Genomic DNA, 14,717 nt, shown 5'->3' with positions numbered 1-14,717 from the left:
CTGACCAAGAAAAGACAGAAGACTCAAATTACTAAAATTAAGAATAAAAGAGGTGACACCACCACTAACCTTACAGAAATAAAAGGAATTATAAGGGAACACTGTGAACATGATAACAAATTAGATAATCTGGATAAAACGGACAAATTCCTAGAAACACACGAACTACCAAAACAGAATAAAAAGAAATAAAAAATCTGAACAGAAGTATAACAAGAGATTGAATCAACAGTCAAAAACTTTCCCACAAACAAAAGCCCAGGGCAGATAGTTTCCTTTGTGAATTTTACCATGTTTTAAAAAGAATTAACATTAATCCTTCACGAACTCATGCAAAAAATAGAGGATGGACTTCCCAACTCATTCTATGAGGCCAGTATTACCCTAATACCAAAACCACACAAAGACATCACAAGAAACAGACACTATAGACCAAAATTCCTTATAAATATAGTCACAAAAAGTCCTCAACAAAATACTAGCAAAGTGAATCCAGCAACATACAAAAAGGATTATACACCATGATCAAATAGAGTTATTTCAGGAATGAAAAATTAATATATGAAAATCAATCCACAAAATATACTATATTAATAGAATAAAGGATAAAACCATATGATAATTTCATTTCAATACACAAAAACACTTGACAAAATTCAACACCTTTGCATGATAAAAAAAATTCTATAGGGATTGAAGAAAACTTCTGCAACCTAATAAATGGTATCTATGTAAAATCAAAAGCTAACATAATATTTAATGGTAACTAGAAGACTAAAACTTTTCTCCTTAATATCAGAAACAAGGCAAGATGTTTGCTCTTGATACTTCTGTCCAACATTGTGCTGGAGTTTCTAGCCAAGCCAATTAGGTAAGAAAAAGAAGTAGAAGACATCCAGATCGAAAATGAAGTAAAACTGTTTCTATTAACAGATGACATGATCTAGTACATAGGAAATTTAAGGAATTCATAAAAAAATTAAAATTAATAAATGAGTTAAGTTTAAGGGTACAAGATCGATATACAAAAATTTGTTGTATTTCTATACATTTAGCAGTTCAATGGAGTAAAGAATCATCTTCTAAACAAGTGGTGCTGGGATGGCTGGGTGTCCACATGCAAAATAATGAAGTTGGACCTCTACCTCACACCATATACAAAATTAACTGGATCATAGACATAACTGTAAGAGCTAAAAAGTATAAAACTCGTAGAAGAAATATAGAAGTAAGTATTTGTAACCTTGGATTAGGCAGTGGTTTCTTCTTTAAAAAATTGACCATGGATTAGGCATATGATACCACAAGCACAAGTGACAAAATAAAACAACAGATAACTGGAGCTCATCAAAATTGAAAACTTTTGTGCTTCAATGAATACAATCAACAAAGTGAAAAGACAACCCAAAGAATGGGAAAAAAGTATTTGCAAATCAATTATCTGATAAAGGACTTACATCTAGAATATGTAAAAAACTCTTACAACTCAGCAATAAAAAGACAATTCAATTTTTAACGTGGACAAAAGGTCTAAAGAGACATTTCTCCAAAAAAGATACACAAATGGCAATAAGGCTGGGCTTGGTGGCTCACACCTGTAATCCAGCACTCTGGGAAGCCAAGGCAAGTGGATCACTTGAGCTTAAGAGTTCAAAACCAGCCTGGGCAATATAGTGAAACCCCATCTCTACTAAAAATATAAAAAATAGCCGAGTGTGGTGGAACACACCTGTAATTCCAACTACTTGGGAGGCTGAAGCACAAGAATCTCTTGAACCCAGGAGATGGAGGTTGCAGCGAGCTGAGATTGCACCACTGCACTCCAGCCTGGGTGACACAGTGAGACTCTGACTCAAACAAACAAAAACAAATGGCCAATAAGCATGAGAAAAGATGCTCAACATCAATAGACATCAGGGAATTGCAAATCAAAACAATAATAAGAAACTACTTCACCTACTAGTATGGTTATAATTTAAAAAGTTGGACAATAACAATAATTGGCAACAATGTAAAAACACTGGAACCCTAGGCCAGGCATGGTAGCTCACGCCTATACTCCCAACACTTTGAGAGGCTGAAGCAGGGGGATCACAAGGTCGGGAGTTCAAGACCAGCCTGACGGACATGGTGAAACCCCGTCTCTACTAAAAATACAAAAATTAGCCGGACGCAGTGGCGTGCACCTGTAATCCCAGCCACTCAGGAGGCTGAGGCAGGAGGATTGCTTGAACCCAGGAGGTGGAGGTTGCAGTGAGCCAAGATTGCACCACTGCACTCTAGCCTGGGCAACAGGGTGAGACTCTGTCTCAAAAAAAAAAAAAAAAATTAGAACCCTCATACAACCTGTGGAATGTAAAATGGTCAGCTGATATGCAAAATAGTTTGGCACTTCCTCACAAAGTTAAACATAAAGTTACCATATAACCCCAAAATTGTCCTACTACATAAAATACCCAAGAGAAATAAAAACATATGCCCACAAAAAAGTTGTACACACGTTAATAGTTGTATTATTATTCATAATAGCCAAAAATTGGAAGCAGCCCAAAAGCCCATCAACTAATGAACAGATAAAACAAAATGTGGTATATCCATATAGTGGAATACTATTTGGTGTAAAAAAATAATGGAGTACCTTGAAAATATTATGCAGGCTGGGCGCAGTGGCTCAAACCTGTAATCCCAGCACTTTGGGAGGCCAAGATGGGCGGATCACAAGGTCAGGAGATCGAGACCATCCTGGCTAACATGGTGAAACCCCATCTCTACTAAAAAATACAAAAAAAGAAAAAAAAACTAGCTGGGCGAGGTGGTGGGCACCTGTAGTCTCAGCTACTCAGGAGGCTGAGGCAGGAGAATGGCGTAAACCCGGGAGGCGGAGCTTGCAGTGGGCTGAGATCCGGCCACTGCACTCCAGCCCAGGCTACAGAGCGAGACTCCGTCTCAAAAAAAAAAAAAAGAAAAAAAAGAAAAAAAAAGAAAATATTATGCTAAGTGAAAGAAGCCAGATACAAAGACCACATATATTGTATGATTTCATTCCTATGAAATATGCAGAATATGCCAGGCGTGGTGGCCCATGCCTGTAATCCCAGCACTTTGGGAGGCTGAGGCAAGTAGATCACTTGAGGTCAGGAGTTTGAGACCACCCTAACCAATGTGGTGAAACCCCATTTCTACCAAAAATATAAAAAAATTAGCTGGGTGTCAGTGCACGCCTGTAATCCCAGCTACTGGGGAGGCTGAGGCAGGAGAATTGCTTGAACCTGGGAGGTGGAGGTTGCACTGAGCTGAGAGCATGCCACTGCACTCCAGCCTGGGCTACAGAGCCAGACTCTGTCTCAAAAAAAAAAAAAAAGAAAAGCAGAATAGGCAAATCCATCAAGATAGCAATTAGATTAGAGGTTGTCAGCAGCTGAGGGGAGGGAGGAATGGTGAGCGACTGCTAATGTATATGGGGTTTCTTTTTTGGAGCGGTGAAATGTTCTGGAATTAGATGGTCATGGTTATACCACTTTGTGCATACATTAACAACCACTGAATTGTACACTTTAAAAGCATGAATTTTATGTCAATTGTATCTCAATAAAGTTATTAAAAAATAAAAAGATATATGTCCTATGGATCTTGTTGGAAGAATACGAATTTAAGTACATCAGTTTCTTTTCTCCCCAACATTAAAAGTGACCGTTGTCTATTTGAGATGATCAATAAATAATTTACCTTTTAAAATTTAAATGTTGGCAGGCCGAGGTGGCTCATGCCTGTAGTCACAGCACTTTGGGAGGACAAGGAGGATAGCTTGAAGCCAGGAGTTCAAGATCAGCCTGGGCGACAAAATGGTAAAACATTTTTAAAAAAATTAGCCAGGCATGGTGGCATAAACGTGTAGTCCCAACTACTCAGGAGGCTGAGGTGGGAGGATCACTTGAGTCCAGGAGTTCCATGCTGCTGTGAGCTATGATTGCACCACTGTACTCCAGTCTAGGCAACAGAGAGACTGTGTCTTTAAAAAGTTAAAAATAAATGTTACAGTTAAATTATATGTATATTTGAGGCATTGATCTCTGCATGAATTAACATCTCGTATTATGAAGTTATTTTAAAGTTGAAAATATTTTGAATAAAAAATTTCTGAGCATATTAGTGTCCATATGTAGTACTTAATATGCTAAAATTTAATAAAAGTTTCAGAAGGGCTTAGTATTTTCTCAGTTAAAAAAAACAAAACAAACAAAAAAACAGCCAGGCTAGGTGGCTCATGCCTATAATCCCCGTACTTTGGTAAGTGAAGGCTGGAGGATCATTTGAGCCCAGGAGTTTGAGAGCAGCCTGGGCAACATGGAGAAACCCCAGCTACAAAAAATACAGAAATTAGCTGAGTGTGGCGGTGTGAGCCTGTAGTTCCAGCTACTCAGGAGGCTGAGGTAGGAGAATCACTGGAGCCTGGGAGGTCAAGGCTGCACTGAGCAAAGATCATACCACTGCACTCCAGCCTGGGTGACAGAGCCACACCCTGTTTCTAAATAAATATTAAAAACACAGTTTCTAATGTTTGAGCATTTCCTTAGCATTCAATCAGTTTTTAAAGATTCCTTACTCTAGCCGGGCGCGGTGGCTCAAGCCTGTAATCCCAGCACTTTGGGAGGCAGAGACGGGCGGATCACGAGGTCAGGAGATCGAGACCATCCTGGCTAACACGGTGAAACCCCGTCTCTATTAAGAAATACAAAAAACTAGCCGGTCGAGGTGGCGGGCGCCTGTAGTCCCAGCTACTCGGGAGGCTGAGGCCGGAGAATGGCGTAAACCCGGGAGGCGGAGCTTGCAGTGAGCTGAGATCCGGCCACTGCACTCCAGCCTGGGTGACAGAGCGAGACTCCGTCTCAAAAAATAAATAAATAAATAAATAAATAAATAAATAAATAAATAAATAAAGATTCCTTACTCTTTCTTCAGCAATATTGGAGTTAAACAAAATATAAGTCAAAGAGTAAATACATTTCTGGGAATTCTACATTTGACCAGTATTCAACCCATGGTGAAGCAATTAAGAGTTCTTGGGTTAAGCAATTTCCATATCTTTGTTTTTCCAGAATGAATTTCCAAATCAGTGTTTCAAGGCTTCCTGAGCATGAACATTAATACACATAAATTTCTGGGTTTAGGTAAGAAAATTATGAGTTTTTCACTCTTCTCCCTCTTCCTTCACACATTCTCTGCAGTGGTTCAATTTACTCAGAAGTAATTTCATTTGCTATTTTAAAGCTAAGTACGCTGGCCTTTTCACAATAAATGCCTATATGAAAAAGACAAAGCTCATGTGGTCATCAAAGATGATTAAATGTTTGTGGTATTGCAGTTTTGTTACAGGTGTGGTGGAAAAAAAAAGTTTGTGGTATGTAGTTATGTACAATATTATTAGTTTGCAATAAATGACATAAGGGACTATGTTAAATTCTTAATAAAAGCAAATTGATATCATGGAGTTTCATCTTTTGAAGTTGGTTATAAGTAGGTGGCCAGATTGAGCAAATAAAAAATTCAGGATGCCCAATTCGAGTTTCAAATAAACAATAATTAGTATATCTCAAATATTTCATGGGGTATACTTAAACATTCATTGTTTATCTGAAATTCACACCAAACTGGGTATCCTCCATTTTATCCGACAACTCTAATTATAGGAACAGGAAGATATTTCACTCAGGCTTATAAAAAGCTGGCCAGACTAGCAGTAGGATATAAACAGACTAGGTGGTCCTACCTTTCTGTCACGGTTGGTCACCCAACAGTTAAGGAAGTTTCCAGCAAAGTCCTAGATTTGGGCTGGCATGTGACCAGACACTGGTCTATTTTTATGCTGAGGTAAATGGGACAATTTTTCCAGGAATTCAGTAAAAACTGTAGAGAAGGGGGTATGTGCTTAAGAAGGCAGAGGAGGGTACGTATTATATACTGCCACAGTAAAGGCCACTTCAAACAAATCTCCCCCACCCCAAGCAACTAGTGTAGGTATAAATGATGGCCTATTAACTGGAAGAAGTCAGAGAGGGTTTTGAATGTGTGGACTGAGGATGCCAAGCAAAGGAACAGTGAGCAGGGAAACTGGCCTTGGAACGAGTGGATCCCACTGGAATGAAACAAGTCAAACTCAACATATCCAAACCCGAAAGCATGACCTTTCCCTCCAAACTCTTTCCCACTCCCTAAGTTCATTCATGAATTCAGCAAGTATTAAAGTGGTCACTAGTGCCAGCAAGTGCTGGCTCCAGGCATACACCCTTGAGCAGACGTAGTCCCTGCCCCCGGAGAACTTATAGCAGAGTGGGGCAGACTCACATCGTCACAAAAATAAATGATTAATTACACATTTTGACATTTCTATGACAAAAGGATGTTTGGTGCTATACATTTCCTATTTAGGGGAACAATATTCCGTTAAAATTCACATTTTAGGAATTTGATTTTTCTTTAAAAATTTTTTTTGCCCTTTTCCACAAATTCTGATGGAATTTGGTTTCTGTTTAGTAATGCTTGCTAGAATATGTACTTTTATATGAAACACTTGCATATTTGTTATTAGTACGATTAATCTTATTGTCACTGAACAAAAAGTAGAAGTTAATTTTGCTTGACGGGTAAACCTCTTCCATGTCCAGCCGATCCTTTTTTTAAAAAAAAAATTATTATCATCTTCCCCAGATCAGAGATGTACAGCCCATCGTTCAATGATGATTCTACTCAACTGCTCCTGTGCCACCTCTGGTCCAGAGGATGTAATTCCTGCTAACTTGAAAGGGCAGAACTGACAAGTGCCTATTTCAGTAGCTTATTACCACTTAATGACAGAGGATAGCTTCCAGGAAAAGTACTATAATACATCGAAAAGGGGACTTTTAACTGTATCTGGTAGAATTCCAAAGCACTTAACACCCACTAGGGTCAACGCGGTGACTCCCATCCTACTGAAGTGCAGCCACTTCTGGCCTGGAGCGCAGCTGCTGGTTAACAGCTGTCCAACCTCAGCGCTCCCGACTCGAGACCTTTAAGAGGAGCTCACCGCACCCAATTTAATAACATATATCGTTAGTTTCAAATCACGCTTCTTGTGTCCTGCAAATTTATCTGGAACGGAGAGAAGTACCTCGTGCTTCTCGGGACTTCAACAACTCGGTTTTGGCAATTTTCTTCCCACTTCTTTATCCCTTTCTCCCTTTCTCTTTCCCCCCATGTACCACTTTTTAATCTGCCAGACGGAACAATTTAGCCTTTTTCTACTGAAGGACCGGAGGAAGAGAGACTTAGAGAACTGGACTTGGGGAGGAGCGGTGGTGTTAAACATTTACCGGGAGAGGGGAAGGGCCGGGTGCGCGAACAAAACCCCCTGGCAACCTTCCTCCAAGTGTGCAGCCCTAACTCCCGGTTCCCCCGCCTCGGGCAGGGCCGGACTGCCCAAGGCAGAGGCCAGCAGAGGAAGGAGGACCGGAGCCCCCATTCGCACCTTCCCCCACTCCAGCCGCATTTCTCCCGAACTCGCACGGGCGCTGGCCTCCGGGCAGCCGCCGGCCCGCGGATTCCCGCGGGAGGAGGGCGAGCCGAAGCCCAGCGGCCACCCGGATTGTTACGCGCATTCAACTCCACGGAGTGCGAGGCGCTGGGGTGCAGCGGTGTCTCTGCCCGGCGCCACCCGGATCCCCGCGTGGGAAGCGGCTCAACGGCGAAAGCAGCAGGCGCCCGTGGTCTCCCGGCCGGCAGCCCGCGTTCTTCCGGCCAGCCCCCCGCAAGGGGGAGGGGCGCCGACGCCGCGTTCTCGGGGCCCCGCGGCCGGCGGAAGGGCCGCGCATCGCGGAAGCGCGGCAGCAGCTGAAGATCAGCTGCTGGAGGAGGCGGAGAAGCAGAGGGAGGAGCCTCGGGGGGAAGGAGAGGGAGGGGACCGTCAGGAAGCCGCGAACGCCGCCGAGTGTCTGCACACCTCGTTCTGCCTGCCATGGCTGGTTAAAGAACCATCCGGATCGCAGCGCGGGGGGAGGGCCGGGTGGGGGGAGCGGCGGCCGCGCGTGAGGCCGAGGGAGGGGCGGCGGCGCGAGCGGCGGCGGCGGCGGTTCCAGCATGAAGAGGAGAACTGGCCTGGGGGGCAGCATGAGGTCAGTGGTGGGCTTCTTGTCCCAGCGGGGCTTGCATGGGGACCCCCTGCTCACTCAGGACTTTCAGAGGAGACGCCTGCGGGGCTGCAGAAACCTCTACAAGAAGGACCTCCTCGGCCACTTCGGCTGTGTCAATGCCATTGAATTCTCCAACAATGGAGGCCAGTGGCTGGTCTCAGGTAAATCAACCCCCTTCCCCTCCCCGCACCCTCCCAGCCTCCCCCTCTCGCTCTCCCCCGTCACCCTCCTCCTGCCCTCTGTCCCCACCCCCTCCCTTTCTCAACCCCCTTCTGCGGTAGGAAGGTTTGGTGTCAAATTAAAACCATTGCAGGGGGAGGGGAAGGAGAGGATGTCTTCTATAAAAAAGACCTAAAATGGTTGACAGCTCCTTAATTCGCTTTATCCCAAGTGCAAAGTGATCTCTTCTGATGCCTGCCCCGAAAGTGTGGGTCGGGGAGGGGGGCGAGGTTACCGCTCGACAAAGTTTGACGGCAAACTCTTCCTCCGCGTACTTTAAAAGGTGCTGGGGGCATTTTGGGGATGTGGAGGGGGAGGAGGCCGAGGAGCGCCGGAGGCAAGGGGGAGCTGCAGCTCCAGTCGCCGGCATCAAGGAAAAGGGGTCTTGGGGCTGGAAAGCGGGCGGTGACAGACCCGGACGCCGAGGGGCCGGGGGCTGCGACCCGGGGGCTGGCGGGGTCTGCAGAGGGGAGGTGACTGGCGACGGTAGGGCAGCGGTGGGCCGCCCCCCTTGGCACTCTTAGGGGCCCAGCACCATCGCCTTCGTTCGGTTGTGGCCTCTTCTGCGTCTTGTTTTTAATACGGTTTGGAGAGTGGCGAGGGCTGTGGAGGCTAAAGGGCACCAGCCTGAACTTGAATGCGCAACTTGTGAGGCAGGGGGTAGGGGGGGTCCCCGGGAGACTTGTTGGCGGGAGCCCGGCGCCCCGCACCCTGTTTCCCGCGGCCACTGTTGCAAGTGGTCTCTGCTTCTCCTCCCTGTCGCCCAGACCGGCCTGGTTGCCCCCGGGCTCTCCCTCTGGTTTGGGGAAAGTGGCGAAATCGAGGCCGGGGCTCCGGCCGGGCGGTGTAGGCCTCGCTCTCCCGGGGCTCCTAGCGACAGGCAGCTGAATCGATAGCCTATTGCTCCCGGGGAGGCCCGGGCCCCGCGGGCCGCGGCGACAGCTGCCCCCGGGGAGGTGCGCCTGCTGCCGGTGGGGGCGCTCGCCGCCGTTGTCCCCTCCTCCCTGGGGTCGCGGGCCTAGGGCAGGGGCGGGTGGGAATGGGCCTACGTGAGGGCTAGGGGGCGGCTCCCCGAAACCTGGCTCAGGGGAGGGGGATGAAGACGACTGACTGGGCGTTCCTGCTTGGCTGCTGCCCTCTTCTGTCCCTTTTCCTATATTGGGAGGGATGAAGGGGGAGCCCAGCCCTGGACGTGGCGCTTAGCTTCACCCAGGTCGGTCCCCGAGTGGCTTTCTAATTTATGTCAGCAGCTCGCCAGAAACTTCTGGGATCATGGCAAAGCATCCGTCTTCGCGAGTAACCGTCTGAAGTGACACGGGGCGTACAGTCCAATTTGGGGGTAGCAAAGAGAAAGATCTTCTGTGATCATTTTATGATAAACGTTCTGGGGTCTGTCCAGAACTGACGTGACTTTTGTACCCCAGATCGTTTTCTCTTTGACTAGGTAGATTTTGGCCCTAGATCATCTGCTGAAGAAATCTGATCTTTCAGACGAAAGCTTCCTTCCCCCACACCACTATGTAAAATTTTATCAAATAAATTTCAAGAGCAAAAGTGAGGGAAGACTTCTTCTTTAAAGACCTAGCTCCCAGTTTCCCCGCTACTGTTTTTTATGTATTCATAAAACTCCTGATGTATTCCAACAGAGAAGTTCCCAGACATAAGTAAACTTTACCTACTGAGTGAGGGAATTTGGGGGTACTCTTTTGGAGACAACTGAACTAATCATGTTAACGGAATTGTGAGTAGTCACAGGTTGCCCAGCTTGACACGCCTTTATTTATGTATTTATTTGAGACAGGGTCTCACTCTGTTGCCCAGGCTGGAGTGCAGTAGGCTATCACTGCTTACTGCAGCCTTGACCTTCCAGGCTCAAGCTAACCTCCCACCTCAGCCTCCCAAGTAGCTGGGACTACAGGCAGGTGCCATCATGCCCGGCTAATTTTTAAATTTTTTTTTTTGTAAAGGTGGAGTCTCCTTATGTTGCCCAGGCTAGTCTTGAACTCTTGGCCTCAAGTAATTCTCCTGTCTCACCCCATAAAGTGCTGAGATTACAAGCGTGAGCCACCATGCCTAGCTCAAACTTTTTTAAAAATAACAAATTTATTGAGATAATTTCCCTGCCATATAATTTATCTATTTGAAGTTACATTTTGAAAAGCACTAAAAAGTTCCCTCCATTCGCTACCAGTTATTACTCCTTTTATCCTTGGGCAGGACGCTCCCCTATATCTTAAATGAACTCTATTTTCTCTAGTCTTGGCCAGGTCACTTCCTTTATCTTAATTTTAGCTTGTAAAAGAGGAGAGTCCTTTCCACAAGGGAGGCTCCGGCAGACCTTTCGATTCTGGGTATTTATTTCCTTACTTTTCTAGGCTTGTGGTGCCCATCTCCATCAGTACTTCCTGGGTTCCAGCCTTCTTTGCCCCTTGCTCCTCCTCCTTCCCCTCATACTCCCTCTAGCTCAGTTCTTCCTGTTTCCTCTTTATCTACTCCTGTTCCTGTTCTTAATCCTATCAGCAGGCTATTCCACCGCTCCTCCAGTTTGGCTAAGATACACCTAGCTTTTCCTGTTTGTTCCTTGGATATAGAGTTTTTGTTTAAAGCCTTTTTAGCTATTTACCTTCCATTATGAGTATACAGCTGTGTTAACAGAAAGTTCCTCCTGTTTGCTTCAGATAAGGAAGCCCCCTTTGGGAGTCCTAATATACCTTAACTTGTTAAAGCTAATTACATTTTGTTCTGGGAAGTCCTTCGATAATTTTCCCAAGTTTAAAACTAGTGTCATGTTTATATATATTTTTTCTTATCTATCTTTGTCTCTCATTAGCAGTCAACACCTGAGCGGGGGGAGCACAGTATTCTGAGGCTAATGCTATGTATCCCCAATGTTGTAATGTGGTGGGATGCCAGACTCTGGGATGGTAATGAGATTACTTTTATGCATTTTGTTGTTCTTGTGTCTTGTCTGGATTGGAAAGCCCTTAGAGAGCTGTGATTAAAATGATAGATTGTTCATTGTTTTCATTTCATAATTGTTTGGGCAGGCTCACATTTCTGGTAACTGACACATACTACTTGACAGAATTAACTTAGACCCAGAGCAGAAATAATAATTTGCATGATTCCTGTGGCTGGGTAAAGTACTATTAGTTAATAATACATCACTTTTCTGTTCCAACAGTATCCCCTGTTCCAGGGCACAGTGAGGCCAGCAGATATTGAGTAAACCAGAGAAAATCAGGAAGAAGAAAAGGTGCTGTGCTTGGAAGTGAAATTATGACAGCAACAAGTGGAGAAATGGTTATTTGACATGTTAAGATATTTTAACCTAAAAAGTAGTTGATTTTTCTTGTTGATGACCAGAAAAAGGCATCGCTGTGATACTGTGTTAGGCAGTGTGGTATAGCAGACGTGTGGCTAACATCATCGCTGTGTCATTTGTTTATTCTGTGACCTTAGTCAAGTTTCTAAGCCTCTCTGAATGTGTTTTCTGAGGTATACAGTTCGAATATCGGCACCTACCTGAGGGGCTTGTGAGAACTATGTTAGTCAAGGTATAGGTTGGGTGCTGAACAGAGTGCCAGGCCTGTCAGAGAAAATACTGAGTTTGTTTTGTTTCTCTTTTGTATTCGTAACACGTGGTGTCATTAATAACAGACAATTGTTCTTACAGTATTGGTAATAGACCAGTGCAGATTAGGCAGACAGGATAGTTTTGTGACTTTTTGATGTGGAATGAGGAGGCGCAATGTGGTGTGGAAAGTGCTTGGGATTTGATGTCATGTGATTTGAGTTGGAGGCTCCACCAGTCACAAAGTGTTTGAATTTAGGTAAGCCCCTTCACTACTCATCTGTAAAATGAGGATAACGATTGCCCTCAAACTGGTAGATGAATGGGGATAGTGAATGGTCAATGAAATGTTATATGTGAAGGTGCTTTATGAACTTGGTTTTGAGTGAACATTACTTTTTTTTTTCTTTTTGAGATGAAGTCTTGCTCAGTCGCCCAGGCTGGAGTGCAGTGGCACGATCTTGGCTCACTGCAACCTCCGCCTCCTGAGTTCAAGCAATTCTCCTGCCTCAGCCTCCCGAGTAGCTGGGATTATAGGTGCGTGCCACCACACCCGGCTAATTTTTGTATTTTTAGTAGAGACGGGGTTTCACCATGTTGACCAGGCTGGTCTCAAACTCCTGATCTCGTGATTCACCCACCTCGGCCTCCCAAAGTGCTGGGATTACAGGCGTGAGCCACCCTACCCAGCCCGTGAACATTACTTTTTATAAAGACTAACTTATACTTGATGATTGTAGTCTCTTCTTAGAATATTTATGTGTGTTAGTCCTTTGAGGGATGGCGAACAACATTGTATGTTGAAGCGACACAAGAGATCCTAACAACATCAATGAGGTTACAGTAGTACACATATTTAGGGTATATCTCAGGTTTACCTTTTAGGTCTTTGGTTGCATCTAGTACTCTAAATTGCTCTCGTTGCCTCCTCTTATGCTTTTCCTTTTTCCTAGAATGGGATCCTTTATATGTTTGTTTAAAGTTTTTTTTTTTTTTTTTTTTTTTTTTGCGAAGAAAATGAACATCTTTTAGAGCTCTGATTAGATGACCAATCAGAATGTATCTCTATGTGCATTCGACTTGGATTGTTACTCCGCCTTTTTATATGTTGTAAAGGGTTTGTGCAGATCATCTTAGCAGTAAACAAAAACAAAGATTTGGCTGTTTGGAATGAGAGTGGCTATAATATTACTTCCCCTGAATCGAGATTTAAGGCATTGGAACTTGTAGAACTAGCAGAATAACCCGTAAGTATGAAGTTTTGAGTTATAGTGACTAAATATAGGAAAAGTGCCTTCAGAAGTTTTTCAAATAGCATGAGCAACTATGATGTTTCAAGGTATTAATTATGTAGGAGTTGTGAATGGGGAGAGGCATTTAGTTGCTTGGTCGTAATACTTACAAAGGGGGTAACTATTTAGCCTATTTCTAGTTCAAATGGGTTTCTGACCATATTGATCATTTTAAGGATCCATAATATATAGAGAGAGACTTTGGAGTATGAACCCTGAAGTCAGACTGCCTGGGGTGAATACCAACCCAGCTACTTGGTCACTTATCCTCTCTTGTCTGTTTCCTCACCCATGTAATAAGGATAATAATACCCTACAGGGTTGTAGTAAGGATTGAATGAAATAACATTTGTAAAGTTCTTAGCACAAGGGCCTAACCCATGCCGTTGCTGCTGCTGCTGCTGCAACTGTTGTTTCCCTTGAATGTCAGGAAGGGCTTTTAGGAGATTGATACTTTCATTATCTAGCATATACTGCACATGGCACAGTACACCATGAAAAATTGAGAAAGATCTCCATGAGGTGAACTGTTCAAAATACTTTGTGAATAAGCTTAACCAGTACTGTCATCAAAGAGTATTTTTAAGCATTGAATAATAGCTATGATTATACCTATATGCTTAATTTGAACCTGTTAATTAATGGTCATTTCCTGTTTCCCAATCACTAGTTTATATCATGTTTTATGAAATCAGTTTTTTGTAAATAAATTAGTCTAAAAGCACATTATCTGCAGGTAAGGTGTTTGGCTTTAGCCAGTTAAATAAAGCCTGACTTTATTAAAGCTGTTCATTTAATTAGAATGAATTTCTTGGTTCTGTGGTTACATATCAGGAGAAATATGGCCAGTGGTAGAGCCGGTTTCTGACTTTGAAAAGCTTTCATAGTATAGACGTTTTAACAAGGTAATTGAGGAATTAATTTTCAAATTTTCTTCTGGCCTTTTCTATTTACTGATAATTCATTGCTGTGAAGGTATTAAATTTTATTATTTGGTCTATTTATTAGTTCAACAAATAGTTTTTGAGTGCATACTATTTGTAAGACAGGAGCTATGAGAGCAGGAATGATGAATCAGATATAAATTATGTTTTCAAAAAGCTGGCGTTTTAGGAGTGTTCAGTTCTCATTTGTAACCTTTCATGACCTTTTAAAATGTATCCCCTCTACCTTATTATACTTTAATAGATATTTGTTTTTTCTCTGGTTTGCTATACTTAATACAGCAAAAATGCCCATGCCTGTGAGATTTGATGCGAAAGAAAGAAGGCCTGTAGAGATGGCCCTGAGGAACTTTGCTATGAAAAATTGTAAGGATCATGTCATAAGGATAAAGTAATGTGAATATTTATAGATACACATTATTTGTCCTACTTGTTCTTTAGTCAGCTAGTTGATACCTATCAAAGGTTGGCAAATTTAGATTTATGCCAGGGTTTGTTACTTCTGCTTTAAAATAACCTAGTG

The 14,717-nt window shown here is 43.5% G+C and overlaps 1 protein-coding gene across 5 annotated transcripts in view; it reads left to right on the top strand.

Moving 5' to 3' along the window:
- The first annotated feature begins 7,668 nt into the window (after nucleotides 1–7,668).
- DCAF5 (DDB1 and CUL4 associated factor 5) overlaps nucleotides 7,669–14,717 on the top strand; it is a 108,980-nt gene continuing 101,931 nt past the window's right edge. For 3 of the 5 annotated variants that reach the window (XM_025391604.1, XM_025391603.1, XM_025391607.1), the window contains exon 1: nucleotides 7,669–8,326. In XM_025391604.1, coding sequence (XP_025247389.1) covers nucleotides 8,113–8,326 — 214 coding nt within the window. In that variant the 5' untranslated portion in view covers nucleotides 7,669–8,112. Of the gene's footprint in view, nucleotides 8,327–8,481; nucleotides 8,668–14,717 lie in introns of those variants that run through there. The other 2 variants (XM_025391605.1, XM_025391606.1) reach the window with 2 other exon arrangements.

The sequence above is a fragment of the Theropithecus gelada genome, chromosome 7b (genome assembly GCF_003255815.1).
Source record: "Theropithecus gelada isolate Dixy chromosome 7b, Tgel_1.0, whole genome shotgun sequence".
NCBI lineage: Eukaryota > Metazoa > Chordata > Mammalia > Primates > Cercopithecidae > Theropithecus > Theropithecus gelada.
Note: the sequence above shows the minus strand (reverse complement) of the source record. Positions and strands in the feature narration are given on the sequence as shown.